The 15,489-nt window shown below is 42.4% G+C and overlaps 1 protein-coding gene across 1 annotated transcript in view; it reads left to right on the top strand.

Annotated features, from left to right (window-relative positions):
- The first annotated feature begins 15,300 nt into the window (after positions 1–15,300).
- The window catches only part of PCP4 (Purkinje cell protein 4), a 68,086-nt gene continuing 67,897 nt past the window's right edge, over positions 15,301–15,489 (top strand). Inside the window, exon 1 of the mRNA XM_084613848.1 lies at positions 15,301–15,411. Within this exon, the coding sequence (XP_084469974.1) occupies positions 15,403–15,411 (9 nt within the window). The 5' untranslated portion in view covers positions 15,301–15,402. The remainder of the gene's footprint in view (positions 15,412–15,489) is intronic.

Below are 15,489 nucleotides of genomic sequence, written 5' to 3'. Positions count from 1 at the left end.
CTCATTCTCTGCCTGGCTCTTATCATGGGTGCGGATTAACTCAGCCTGAGGCGCTGTTCTAAACTCCAGCATCTGACTATGGGAACCCTATGGACCATTTGCCAGGAGGGGACAGAGCACAGTGTGCTCCAATCACTCCCCTCGCCACCTCAACATGCCTACCCTGCACTGAGGTCTGCAGAGAGAGGGGAACAAGAATCAGCCCATGTCTGCCAAGGGCTTCCCCAGCCCCAGAGTTACAAGAGCCTCTCCATTTGTAGCAAATGAGTGATACAAAGGAACCCTTTCATTGATTTCACTGAGTGCCAGCCCTAAAAACACAGCCATCCCCAGCATCAGATTCTTCAGTTTTCTTTTCATTCTATAATAGAAGACAGGGCACAGCGATATACATTATGCCTACATAACATGATGTTTACATGGTATTGTAAATGTCACAAACTAAAAAAATGGACTTTTTCAGAACTGTGTAGTGCAATCACAAAATGTGCACTGACAGACGGCATCTGTTTTCTTTGTTGTCAGAAACTATAGTTCAATCATTCAGCTATGGTAGGTTCTTACATAGCATTAGTATAAGGTTCATTTATGCCAACAATATCCTTTAAAAGTATTAACTGGTAAAATGAAAATTCTCAGGGACATTGGGTGGAGCTGCCAACTTGGTGGTAATTAAAAACTGGACACTCCAGCAGGAGTGCTGGAACCTCCCTTGCCCTGCCCCTTCCCCCCCGAGGCCCTGCCTCTTTCCCCAAGGCTCCCCCCATCCACTCCTCTTCTCTTCTCCCCGCATTGCTTGCTGCTTTTCCCTTCCCACCCCTCCACCTGGGTCAGGAGGGACTCGCCTGCTTTGCTGGGGCTGGGAGCTGCAGCTGCCCGACGCAGGTAGAAGACAGCTCGGCTGAGTAGGGGCTGGTGCGGGTGATGACTCAGCGCCTCCCTATCTCCCCCGCCCACAGTAACCGGACTTTGGGTGTTTGGTCAGTAGAGCTGACTGGACACTGTCAAGTCCCTTTTTTGACCGGACTTTCCGGTAAAAAAATGGGCATCTGGCCACTCTAACACTGGTAGATTTTCTTACCAAATGTATTTTTCTCAGACATCTCACATAAACTGAGTGTGATCCTTAACTTTTACTCTTTTAGGTTCTCTTGCAAGTTGTATACTATCCAGTGAGGATTTTTATCCCTCAAAAAGTGTAAAACATGTAGCATTTGAGGCACTTTATGGAGACACAGATCTCTTACACATGTAGAAGTTGATTTTATGATTAAGACTTCAGTGATGTTTTCTTATTCTGCCCATATCTATTTATTATGTTGTTCACAAACACTACTACTGCCTGATATAGTAAAACCACTCCATATTCCATTATTAAGTGTTCTGATTTGAATTCGTTACGCGTAGGCCTGGAAAGAAGTACTTCATGGACATACAGTATTTCATTCCAGAGTAAGGTTTCTTAAAGTTGTCTCCTTCAGTTTTGTATTTCACAGGGTACTAGGAATAAGCTACCTGAACCCATCTAGTCCTAGCTATTTAAAAATAGCCTTGACTTCATGCAGCAGTTTCTCTTTACAACAAGAAAGCATCTCACATTTGAGTGGGCTGGGTAGAAGTAACAGATGCAAACACTCAGCATTACCCACAAAAAGTATTCACCTTATTGACTAAATATTTATTCCCCCGCTAATAAGATGGCATAGAGCTTTCAGTTATACTTAGTTTCAAACATTTATGAAATGGGGTGTATGGTACTTGATGATCAAATGCATAGTTTAAACAGAATTCAGCTAGTGAAGGTCTTTATACACATACACCTTGTCTTTGTAAGAGTAACACCTGATGAAGAGCTTTAGGGTATTGAGGCTCCAGTTGAATTGTTGCAGGAGAGTTGAAAGGGTGAGATAGTGCTTTACCACAGCACTTAGTTGCCAAGGCAACAAATGTCTGAGTGAAAGCCATAGGAAAAATATCACCTGAACATAATGTACTGAGCAACCTCAGTAATTTAAACATAACACAGAGTTCACTGAATACATTTTGCCTTTAGAAGCCTTAAAAGTGTATGACACTCCATGTTGCATTATGTAAACTCAATGTGAGAAGAATTTATAATCTCATACTCATTTCAGGACATAGCAAAGGGCCAGATCCTGCTCCTTTTGTTCACACAAACCTTTATTGACTTCAGTGGAAGTTTAGAGTGAATAAGAGCAGCAGGATGTAGCTCAAAGGCTGGTATAGATCTAGTCACATCAGGTAGATTTTCAAAATCAGGCACATGCATAAGAGCCATTTGTACCTTTGAAAATCTACCACACTGAGTAAAACTGTTCATACTGAAAAATAATTTAAATAGATATAAGCTAGATGAATTTACAGATATTACAAGATTGGGCCAAAATAGACAGCACCCAAGATTGACACTTTTCAATGCTTTCAAACATATAAAGATTATTTACATTTATTACTCACAACCATACCACAGGAAGTGGAGGTTATGGAAGGGAGGGTGGAGAAAGAAATAAGTAACTTAAATACAAAATTTCATTGCATTTAATTCAGACATGGTAGATTCAGCTGGCGGTTGTGGTGATTCCACAGAATGATTTTTGTTTCATGAACACGAACCCAGATTTTGGATTTGATTCAAATCTCATTAACGTCAATGAATTTCTTTCAATTTACTTCAGTGGACTTTGGATCCGGCTCTTTCTGAGTAACTATTAGACGCATATAACTGGCATTTGCTTCATAAAACAGCGACTGGTGAATGGGTGCATAGAATTTTCAAGCCCCAAGGAAGATAATGAAAAGGTCAGTTTTTGTAACAGGTTTAAAGCTTGCTTTTTGGAAATCCCATAAACTAATGATCTGGATCCATCTTTTAAAGTTTTACCCGCGGTTGCATATATCTACAAAGAGCTCCTATCAGCATATGGAAATTGAATTCATTTAGGCTTTTTCATGCTATTTAAGCACAGCCCCAAACTGATGTGGTGTGGAGCTGCAAAACCTTCGTGCAATTCTGCCTCAAGAATTCCTCCTGGAGTTCTCCAGAACACAGTGGTAGCACAGGCCTGATGCTATACCTTTCCGGGTTGCAACAAGCCTCCTCTGCTGCACTGGGCCAGCTCTTTTGGGTCAATGCAGAAGGGGTAGAAGAATCATGGCCCACTAGTTCCCAGCTTAATATAGTGTGTTTCCTAGGGATGCTTGCAGGAAGCAGTCTCTGTGCTCCAGGAAGGACAGGGACTGCAATTATGTCCTTCTGCTGGTCAGGCTCCTTGAGCCTTTCTCGGAACTATGCATCCATAAGCATGTGGGTCCTTATAAAAATGCCCTTTTCTAGAGCAGTGTTCCCTTATCCCTTGTTTGTTGATGCTTCTCCTCTTTCCCTCCAGCCTTGGTCTATTGTCCCTTCTCAGTATGTTATCTGTCAGAGTGTAAGCACTCGGAGCAGGCATCTGGTCTTCCTACAGGGCTGTAAAGTGCTGCACACAGCAATGTGGGGCTACAGAAATAATAAGCATGAGTAATTAAATCTATATCACTTGACCCTCATTGACCAGGCTGCTGACAAGTTTTGCCCTGCTTTGCAGAGGCTGTTCATTTATCACAATGAGCTCAGTCAGAAATAATTAATGAAGAACTTCTAATGGGTATCGATAGGTTGTCCACCAAACTCAGTTTTTTCCCACCCTCTTATACCACTACACTCAGCAACTTCATAATTAATAAACCTTAGACTCCTTAAATTCATCAGTTGATCCCTTTCCACGGGGTGAAGGAAGATAGAATTAACAGCAGATGCATTCTGAGGTCGTTAGGGGTGCCCTAGAACAGAAACTGTAAGAAGATCCCAGGAGCTACAATTACCAATGTTACACTACTGAGATATGCACCTGCTTGTATTTGTTAATTTTACAACTGGATAAGAATTGCTTAACAGACACCAAGCATACTTTTCCACTCTTGTTGTACACAATGAACGGTTTTTATAATGGAGCTAGAATAACTGCATCTGAAAGGTAATACATTTAGACTTCCATCCTCTTTATAGTTCTCTTGGTCTGCAGCACTCTTCTCACATGCTGGTGGGTCACTGCCAGTGATAATCCAAAGCAATGACTAAAGTGGCTATAATTATAGCAATTTATATGAAAGGTCCTAAAGTGCACTTACTATATTTCCCCCTTCTATGCATATATGGTATCATAAGCTGCAGTTTCGCACAGAGAGTCAGCTGGAGCTGCAGAGCTCAGAGCTAATAGTTCACTGAACTCAGCTTGCTCCTCTAGCTCTGTTTTCTGCTTTGCAAACAGAGTTCTCAAATAAATATAATTGCTAGCACTGGGATATAATTTTTTCCCTGTCAAGGAGCAAGCGAACTTTATGATGGTTTAAAGATCTGACTGAAAGGTCAATTGGCATAATCAACAATTTAAGTAATAAATCTATTATCATTCTTTTAGTTTCATTACCTCAGCTAATGACTCCTTCCCCGGGCTTAGAACTGGCATTTCAGTGCTAAGAGAACAACTTTTCCCAACAGTCTGCGCCTGCATTACTGCCAAGGTAATTTATAATAAAAATACTCAAAAGGACACAATGGTTACTTTATACTCTGATCAGTCATGTATTTTTTAAAATTAGGAGCATATATAGTAGAATACATTTATTAGGGGGATGCGGTAGATTCTGGTTGTTTATATACCTGCACATCAGTTTCTGTAATATTAGTCAAAAATAAGAAAAACATTTTAATAAAGCTTTTGGAAATGCACAAAAATAGTGCCACAGTTTTGGGGGGAGATAAAGGCATATGACTTCCCAGAATAAAATGACAGCAGCAGTTTTGGGGCAAATTCTCATCTTTGTTTTGCTGCTCTAAAGCCAGAATAACTCCACTGAGGCCACTTTGTCCAACAGAGTTATTCCAGATGTACTCCAGAGTAGCTGAGATGAGATTCTGGCCCATTATTTGACAAATCAAATATGCTTTAGGGTATAAAAGTTGCTTTTTTCCATGTTCTGCAATTGAGTTCTCTGCTCATAATTTGCTTTCCTTATTTGAGCATGGTCCATTATACAGTGTGTATATATATATATATATATATATATATATATATATATTAGTAATAGTATTTTGATATTTTATAGGAATTTAAATTTGGTATCATTAAATCAATGTCAAATTGAAAACAAATGCAGAACTAGAAGCATAATTATGGTTAGCATTATTAAATACTTGACCTAACTATGTAATACTAGGTGTCACCCAATTGCTTGAAACTATGTGTAATATCATCTAATTCTCAGTACTTATGGTGATGTGTAGAGCAATGGTTCCCAAAGCCGGTCTGCCGCTTGTTCAGGGAAAGCCCCTGGCACGCCGGACCGGTTTGTTTACCTGCCGTGTCTGCAGGTTCGGCCGATAGCAGCTCCCACTGGCTGCGGTTCGCCACTCCAGGCCAATGGGGGCTGCAGGAAGTGGCGGCCAGCACGTTCCTCGCCTGTGCCACTTCCCACAGCCCGCATTGGCCTGGAGCGGCAAATCGTGGCCAGTGGGAGCCGCGATCGGCTGAATCTGCGGACACGGCAGGTAAACAAACCGGCCCGGCCCGCCAGGGGTTTTCCCTGAACAAGCGGCAGACCAGCTTTGAGAACAACTGGTGTAGAGTACATACACTCCACCCACCCCAGCACAGGTATAAATAGCAGTGTAGATGGTGAGGCACTGCTTAGGTGAGTAAAGACATGCCAACACCTTAGGGAATATATCCTACATGGCTCTCTGCATGCTGAAGCTGTGCCTCCCCTGTCTACATGGCTATTTTTAGTACTGTAGTGTCCTGCCGCATCCCCCCTGCCAGAGCCTTTCACTCCTGCAATTAGCTACACACTGGAGTATGGACACAGCTTGCTTTTTGCCACAGCGGGGAGCTGCATATACCTTACACGCCACCACCAGTGTAGACAAGGTCTAAGTGTAGCAAGGATCAGGCTGCTTCCTGGCCCTTTCCTCCTCAGAAGTCTTTTGGAATCTGGTGACCATTCTCCCCCTTCCCAAAGACTTCAGAAATGGACCCAAAAGGAGGCAGCTAGAAGAGAGAGGAGACACCAGAAGTGTCCCAGGTCTTGCAGGGAGGTGGTGGTGATAGGGAGAGAAATGAAAAAGTTGAGGGAAGCTGGCTGAGGGGAAGATGTCTGCAAATTTTCCTAATTGTGTGAAATTCCTAGCCATAAGGTTCACAAAATACAGAAGAACCTCAAACCCAGGCTCAGTTCAAGTCAGTTCGGGTTCACTATAAATTTTTTGCACAGCTCTATTCCAAAGTAGTTAGTAGCCACTCCCCGACAATACGGTTCAGATTGGACCTGGACCTGTACAGGGGACGCTACACAGGACTTGTTCCCACAGCCAGGGCCAAGCCAGAGCTTGCCAGATGCAGAGGCAGTGCTGCACCCTCTCCAAGAGTGGTATAGCAGCTGCACTTCTCCTGCACACCTCAAAGCTTAAGAGACATTATGACTTGTTGAGACACAATGTTTCTCAGAGATCCCACTGGCTACCAGGGGCTTGTCTCCACTTACTGAAGGACTGACGCGTGGCGATGGATGCATCGGTAGTCAATTTAGCGGGTCTAGTGAAGACCCGCTAAATCGACCGCCAATCGCTCTCCCGTCGACTCCAGTACTCCACCGGAATGAGGAGCATAACATAAGTTGACGGGAGAGTTTCGCCCATCGACCCAGCACTGTGTAGACACCGCAAAAGGTCAACCTAAGCTACGTCGACTCCAGCTACGTTATTCATGTAGCTGGCATTGCATAACGTAGGTCGATTGTGCCTCGTAGTGTAAACCTGCCCCTGCAGAGAAAGGCTGGTATAGCCTGCTAGCCGGGCTTATCTCAGTCTGAGTCTATACATGAGTGTGCAACCCCAACATGAGGAAGTTCCAGAATTCCTGAGACTAATGGGAAGCTGGCAGTTCAATAACTTCTGCTAGACCTGCTGAGACACTACAATGGATTTCTGCAAAAATAGCAGGCGTGTTTGGGTTGCAGCTTCAGAGAGGGAGATATTTACCTTAACTTTTACAGACAGAAAGCATGTGAGTTTGGTCTGAGGTTTGGGAAATTTCTTACTCTTAGTATAATTATTAGCAATAGTAGTTATTTATATTATGATAGCAACCAAAGGCCGGAACCTATTTTGCTGGGCTATGTACGAACACCGAAAGGAGAAAATCCCTGACCTGGAGGGCTTGCAATTTAACAACACAAACAGATGAAGGATAGAGGAGGGGGATACACTCACCTCAAGTCTATGGAAAGGTGTGGTCACATCCCTAATTGAATGCGATATGACAATGCTATAATAAATTCATAGATTGGGTAAATACTAATAAAAATATAATATACCCTGTCTCTGGACAAGAATCATTGGTGTGATGCTCTCTGCAATCTAATTTGAAAGGCTGGACTAAGATAACTTTTGTGGTCTAATCCGAAGTCAAGGCTCCACTCTACAGCCATTTCTTGGTATTATGTAACAACCCACCTGTAAAACACAATACAAAAGGGATAAATTAATGCTCATTAGCAATTCCTATTTTATTCATAGTGATGTGCTCTAAAAGAGCAGCCTGCAAATTATTGGCCTTACATGAATCAAATGTATGTTATCCAACACTCATCCTGCATATCAGGTGAAATCATCTGTGTACTATTTCATAACACCATTAAAGTTTTAGCTTCTGAAACTTTAAATACAAAGAGACGGTAAACTAAATATTTAAGAGAGGCTAGGATTAAATTCCTCTGACCTTCAGGAACTCTTCCTAGTAATTTATAATAGATGAGCTTACTTACTACTTGAAAAATAAAAACACATACAAATCAGGGTTAATTAGTTTTACATTTGAGAATAAAACTATTTGTTAACCAACCATGATCCATATTTCATTAACCTGCAAAGTTTGTTCTAAAAGAGAATATCTACTCTGCTCCGAGCTAAATTTATCTGACATTTTACGATTATTTCTATGAATGTTGAATTGTTGGTTCAACCAGATTATAGTGTCATATATCACATAAGGCTTTATGGTACAAATTACATCCAATGACTCTGGATTTAAGGGATAGGATTTTCAGAGGGAATTACTGCTGGCATTTCTCTGCTCCCATTATAGTCAGTGGGAGACTAAGAATATACGAACGGACATACTGGGTCAGACCAAAGATCCATCTATCCCGGTATCCTGTCTTCCGACAGCGGCCAACGCCAGGTGAGGAAATGAACAGGCCAGGCAATCATCAAGTGATCAAAACCCTGCCACACACTCCCAGCCTCCAGCAAACAGAGGCTAGGGACACCATCCCTGCCCATCTTGAAAAATGGCCATTGATGGACCGACCCTCCATGAATTTATCTAATTATTTTTTGAATCCTGTTATAGTGTTGGCCTTCAACAACATCCTCTAGCAAAGAGTTCCACAGGTTGACTGTGTGTTGTGTGAAGAAATACTTCCTTTTGTTTGTTTTAAACCTGCTGCCTATTAATTTCATTTGGTGACCCCTAGTCCTTGTGGTATGAGAAGAAGTAAATAACACTTCCTTATTTACTTTCTCCACACCAGTCATGATTTTATAGACTTCTATCATATCCACCCTTAGTCGTCTCTTTTCCAAGCTGAAAAGTCCCAGTCTTATTAGTCTCTTCTCATGTGGAAGCTATTCCATACTCCTAATAATTTTTGTTGCCCTTTTCTGAACCTTTTCCAATTCCAATATATCTTTTTTGAGATGGGACGGCCACATCTGCACTCAGTATTCAAGATGTGGGCATACCATGGATTAATATAGAGGCAATATGATATTTTCTGTCTTATTCTTTATCCCTTTCCTAATGATTCCCAACATTCTGTTTGCTTTTTTGACTGCTGCTGCACATTGAGTGGACGTTTTCAGAGAACTATCCGCAATGACTCCAAGATCTCTTTTTTGAGTGGTAACAGCTAATTTAGACCTCATCATTTTATATGTATACACCTCTACCCCGATATAATGAGGTCCGATATAACGTGAATACGGATATAGCACGGTAAAGCAGCGCTCCGGGGAGTGGGGCTGCTTTACCTCGTTATATCCAAATTCGTGTTACTGCAAGCTGTTCTGCACCCCCCCATTTACTTGCTGCGGCCCCCCGCCCCAGCTCACCTCCTCTCCGCCTCCTCCCACGAGCGCGCTGCAGCTCTGGATTGGTATGGCAAGCCTGGGAGGGAGGAGAAGCAGAGCTGCGGTGCGCTCGTGGGAGGAGGCGGAGCGGAGGTGAGCTGGGGCGGGGGGGCCGCAGCAAGTAACCGGGAGGGGGGGGCGCAGAGGAACCACTCCCAGCCCCAGCTCACTTCCGCTTCCTCCCCTGAGCACGCCACCGCCACTCCGCTTTCCGCACCCCCTTCCTTCCAGGCTTCCCGCTCAAACAGCTGATTGGCATGGCAAGCCTGGGAGGGAGAATCGGAGCGGCGGCGGAGTGCTCATGGAAGGAGGTGGAGGTGAGCTGGGGCAGGGAGCAGTTCCTCTCCCAACCCCGATGTAACACGCTCTCACCTATAAGATGGTAAGATTTTTTGGTTCCCGAGGACCACGTTATATCGGGGTAGAGGTGTACTTGGGATTATGTTTTCCAATGTGCATTACTTTGCATTTATCAAAATTGAATTTCATCTGCTATTTTGTTGCCTAAACACCCAGTTTTGTGAGATCCCTTTGTAACTCTTCGCAGTCTGCTTTGGACTTAACTATCTTGAGTAGGTTTGTATTATCTGCAAATTTTGCCACCTCACTATTTATCCTTTTTTCTAGATCATTTATCAATATGTTAAATAGGACTGGTCCCAGTACAGACCCTTGGGGGAAACCACTATTTACCTCTCTCCATTCTGAAAACTGACTATTTATTCCTACCCTTTGTTTCCTGTCTTTTAACCAGTTACTGATCCATGAGAGGACCTTCCCTCTTATCCCATGACAGTTTACTTTGTTTAAGAGCCTTTGGTGAGGGACCTTGTCAAAGGCTTTCTGAAAATCTAAGTACACTATATCCCCTGGATCACCCTTGTCCACCTGCTTGTTGAAAAATTCTAGTAGATTGGTGAGGCATGATTTCCCTTTACAAAAACCATGTTGACTCTTCCCCAACAAATTATTTTCATCTATGTGTCTGATAATTTGAACTACTACAGGTTTGGATGGGAACAAATAGGTTAGCACTTCCCAGAATATGCAAAATACTGTACATGGTTTCATTGCAATGATTCAAAATAGGGAACTATGTCTCTGTCATATACACATACATAATTCATGGTTTGTGTTAATGTAACACCGACAGATCCTGGTCGTCGGCAGGCAAGATTGGACTTGGGGCCTTTGGAGCTTAGTGCATGAACCTCTACTGCATGAGCTAAAAGCCATATGACTCTTAGCTAAGGCTGACAGCAGACTCATCTCTCTCTCTTTGCCACTAGATGGGACAGAACATCATACTCAGGAGGCGTGTGGGTAACATTAATCTGTTACAAGTATTATTTTCTTAATATCTTTTAAAAAGTACTAATGGGTCACAGGGAGAGGATAGTCTAGCTCAGGCTGTGGGAAATCAGGGCCCAAGGTAAGGTCATGGACTCTTAAACCACAATGTCATCATTAAATGAACAGAAATACCCAAACTAGACAGCATTATTGCTATTATAAATCATTATAACATAATGCTTGAGGAAAACAAACGTACTTGTGGGGCAAGTGAGGTGGTCTTTGTGAAGAACCAGGAATTTCCATTAGTCAGATGGGGGCTGCTTTTATTTTCTGGTCTGCTTTCTAATTTTTTAAAAAAATGTAATTAAAATATTTTAATATTAAAAAATCATACTCTCCAAGAGGAGCTATTCTGCTGGTACTATATCATTTCAGGCCTTGTTTCCTTTGTGCTAGTAAATATACCAGCTTCCTGTTGACTACCCTCTCCTGGCTCCCTGGTCTCCCTTTCCCCACGATTCCTCCTTGTGAAGAGAGATATTAGGTTACACATATGGGAGTGGCCATGCTAATGAGATGATGTAATGCTAGCATGGCTATGCTTGTGATGGGCCTCTGAGTACGTCTGCTATGGAATAGCTAATTCTAGAAGCCTGAGCAGACCCAGACTAATTCATCTCAAACAGATTGGTGCAGATTATAAAAGCGCTGTGCTTTTTTTCAAATAGCCTGATGTCTCAGTGGCTACACTCCCCTGATAAGCTGTACAGGTCCCAGAGAGGATGAAGTGAAAGAGCATACCAGTTTCCAGGCTTTCCAATCCCAAGCATTCAGATCATGAGTCAGGCCTCAAAAAGTCAGAAGCTTTAAAATAAACAAATAAATAAATTAAATAAATGTCATGTTCTTCTTTTTCCTTTCTGGTGTCTGAGCCTTTACGGTGCACCCAGGTCACCCACAACCACCCACAACCCCCACGGGGGTTAGAAACTTCCTTGACCATCTTCTGTCTTCCTGCAGTGTGCTGATTCATCCCCAGGCACAGGGGTCCCATGGGAAAATAGTATACCATCATGTAATTAAAGACTATTATAATACATACACACAAGGGGGCGGGGGGAAATTAAGGTTGCCCAGGCATAATTATGGGATTTCCTAATTTTAGAGTATTTGACTTTGCAATCTTAATATTCATTTAATGTAGTTTTTTTGTATGTAATTATTATGTATACAGCACCAAATATCCAAGGTAATTCCCAGGACGAATAGAACGGCAAGGTTCTTGTGCCTTGCCTTTCTATTTTTGTCCCGTGAACAGCATCAGACAAAACAGAGGAGCTCTACAGTATGGGCAGCAGCAGCTCTTCTGAAGCCACTGCCCATCTGAAGACGAAGAGCAAGCAGAACAGTAACCAGACCAAGACTCATTTCTTCCCCTTTATTGAGATGAGGAGGAAGAATGATAATAACTACAGCCACCACATTAAGGACATGAGACTGTCCAGGGGGTATGCAACTACTGTGCCACCAAATAACGCAGCATCCCCTCCCCTTGTTCCTGGCCAAATCAGCTTGTCAGGGGTGGGGAGAAAAAAGGATTCTGATCCTTTCCCTCTATGGAGAGGTGAATAGTGGCCACTCGACAATGTTCTTCAACTCCCTGACTGCGGAGACTCTCCTGGATGGCCGTGCTTTGCACAGGGTGTATGTGGTAGGGAAAGAGACACATTTGCATCCTCTTCCTCTCTTGTGCACCAACAATCAGGGGACAATCATGATGATCTTGTCCTAAATGTCTTCTTCGAAAACACACCTTCATGAGCAGTTACGCAGTGAAAGTTCTGAGGTAAGGCTGAGGAGAAATTCTTCATTTCTACATGTTGACAACCTGATGCTTTTTTTTTAAAATCCGGAGTAGAAAGAAACAAACACTGAGCATGAAGATTTTGTTCTTAACTTTCCCTGTATCAGTAAAATGAAGTAGGGAAAGGGGTATACTTTTAATTTCATCCTCTTCCCAAACCTCAAAGAATAACTGCCAAGCATCTTTTTAAACCCATTAATTCCTTTGCCTGAACAGAGATTGAATATTCTTAACTGATAATTAATATGCCTTTTACCTTTTAATTAAAAAGTTAGCTGCCATGGGTAAGTGCCAGGTAATATTTGAATGCTGGGTATTTTCAAATACTCTCTTCTGCAATAAGCAACCAGTCAGAGTGGAGACAAGGAAGCATTATTATGCTTCTAAAGGTCTAGGGGATTTATAATGACTGAAGCTGGACATTCCTGAGGGACACACAGGTTATCAGAGAGCAGACATCTTCTTGTTACCAGCATCACTATTTTCTAGGCTGACCTAGAAACGGAGTTTTATATTTTGGGTTTTTTTTTTAGGAAGGAGAGATGATTCATATTACACAGTAAGCTCTATCCCACATGTCTCCTGATGTAAGACTGTCAATTTTTCTAAATTACGTCTGATTCTTTTGTGACATTGACAACTGTGGGACTCTGCTGTAACCATTGACTCATTTCCCTTGCATGAGCCCAGAGGTTAAACTGCAACTAAGGTCCCAAGTGATTAAAGTTTATTTTATATTTTAAACCATTCACATCTTTGAAATTTGGTTTAGTTTTATATTTTTCATGTTTTAATTGAGTAAGCTACCAGGTAAGTGTGAATGACCAGTCTCAAAACATACAGTGATTGGGGATTTGTGTGTTAAACCTATCACTATTAAGGAATTAATTAAAGCCTATAATTATAGCATGCACAGGCTAATTAAGGCTGAGCTCCATATTCCATTCTATACCCCTTCCCTTTTCTGAGATACATACCTTCGTCAAACAAAAGCCTTCCTATCCGAAGTTCCCATGCTTGGTTTCAGCCCTAAAGTGATTTTTTTCTTAAAGAAAGTTTGAGCAAAATTGGTTCAGCTGCTCTTGAGTTTATTTAGCAAGAAAGCATAAAAACGCAAAGAAGAAAGTTTTCTGCATATGTGCCAATCTGAAATATTGTGCTGGGTTTGGATAACTCTTCTGTCTTGTTTTTCAGTTACCATTAAAATACAGATCTACGCTGAAAAGTGACTATAAAAAACAGTACTTGGAATTTAATAGCTATTGTCTCTCAGTGACTTCCAGTTCAAATGCACTCAGTTACTAGCCCTGCAAATTCCTCCTGGGTTCTGAAAATCAATCAAGATTCCAGCCAACTTACATATCATCACTAGTTATAAAAGTGCTGCAGACCAGTGAGCCCTTTAGATACACATGTGCAACTCCTTGTCTTCCAATTAGCCCCTAGTCACACGTGCATAATATAATTGTCTTCACACTGTTGCACAAGTGAAAGCCATTGGAAGTTAGTGAACTCTACTATTGATGATGGACAAAATGGAACAGAATCCAGCTCATGCTCTCTTAGCTGTGTTGGGCTTATAGGGTTAATGGGAATAAAAAGGAGTAAGGCCCAGAGGCCACAAAAATATGTAGGCAACTAAGTCCCAGTTTTAGGCTCCACTGTGATCCACAAAACTCCCACTGAACCCTGTAGGTGCCCACATTCCCTCACTGTCTATACTTTTGCCTCTGAGCATGCACACTACTGCCACATCTGCGTGCCTGTCTTCAAGCATGAGCCACAAACCGGGGGAAGATAGTTGTTTGGCTTGGCTGCCTAACAGGCATGTGGGGCCTGTCTGGTAGGAAGCCTCTGACCATGCCTACTGTAATCCAGTAGGCATGGTCAGAGGCTTCCTACCAGACAGGCCCCACATGCCTGTTAGGTTCCATTCAATGCCTGTTAGGTCCCCCACATGCCTGTGAGGTCCCATTCAAAATCTGACAGGAGGAGGATGTTTTGGTGATATCTAACTTACAGTATTTAGTCCAGTGGTTCGAGCACACTGGATAAATACTTAGAGAGTCATTGGGCCAGAAAGAGGGTGAGAATGGCTTGTGTAGCCTGGTGGTTAGGACACTTATGTGAGAGACCCAATATCTAGCTCCCTGCTCCAATGACTTTTTAATTACTTATCCACAGTGGAAAAGTTTCAACAGGACAGCTTGTGGGAGCCCCACATCAGAATATCGCATAGCTCAGTGGTTAGAGCACTTTCCTGAGAGCTGTAGGAGACTCCTCTTCAAATCCTTTCTCCTGCTCAGTCAGAGGGGGGAAACTGACCCTAGGTCTCCCACATCCCATATAAGTGTTCTAACCATTGGGCTATAAAAGTTGTAAGATGGGCACCACCACTAACCGCTTTGCGTGCAGTGAGGCAGGTGCCTAATTCATTCTTCCAAGAAACACACACAGACACACACAGAGAAGCTGGATATGTGCAGGAAGTATGAGATGGTAATGAATATATGCATATAGAAATATGGGACAGCACAGACACTCTTGTTTTCAGGAATATTGATTTATAAACTGGTTTGCTGTCTCTTCGCTCCTTTTGTTACAGATGATACGTTTTTGAATATTTTCATTTGTCACTAGGTGACATAGTTGCATCTTACAATTCAAAGAAACATTTCACACTCACTATTTTTTCAGTTCTCATCACATATTTCCCCCTTATCAATGATCCTGAACTATGAATATTCCATTAGTTGGAACAACCCAACCTGGAGTTTGAATCTGCTTTTCAGTTTGTACCACTAGGTGGCCCTTTGTGCTCTCGGATGCATGCTGAGGAGTTCAGCAGGTGAATGCATCTTATTGGTTTACTAGCGGCATGATGCCACTGGGCAGCCCTTTTTAAGAGAAAAGCCAGGAACAGTGGAAAGAGCTTTTGTACAGTCTCCCTGTTGTGAGGAAGTGGAAATCTGTGAGCTGTCATTTCAAAACAAATATGAGTGAGGTGAGTGGATAAACCTATTATCTGGGGAGAGAGAGATGTAGGAATCTGAAGCAGGAATAACACCAGTAACAGGGGGAA

Source organism: Lepidochelys olivacea (genome assembly GCF_965140295.1).
Source record: "Lepidochelys olivacea isolate rLepOli2 genome assembly, chromosome: 1".
NCBI lineage: Eukaryota > Metazoa > Chordata > Testudines > Cheloniidae > Lepidochelys > Lepidochelys olivacea.
The sequence above is the reverse complement of the archived record's forward strand: the minus strand, read 5'-3'. Positions and strand labels throughout refer to the sequence as shown.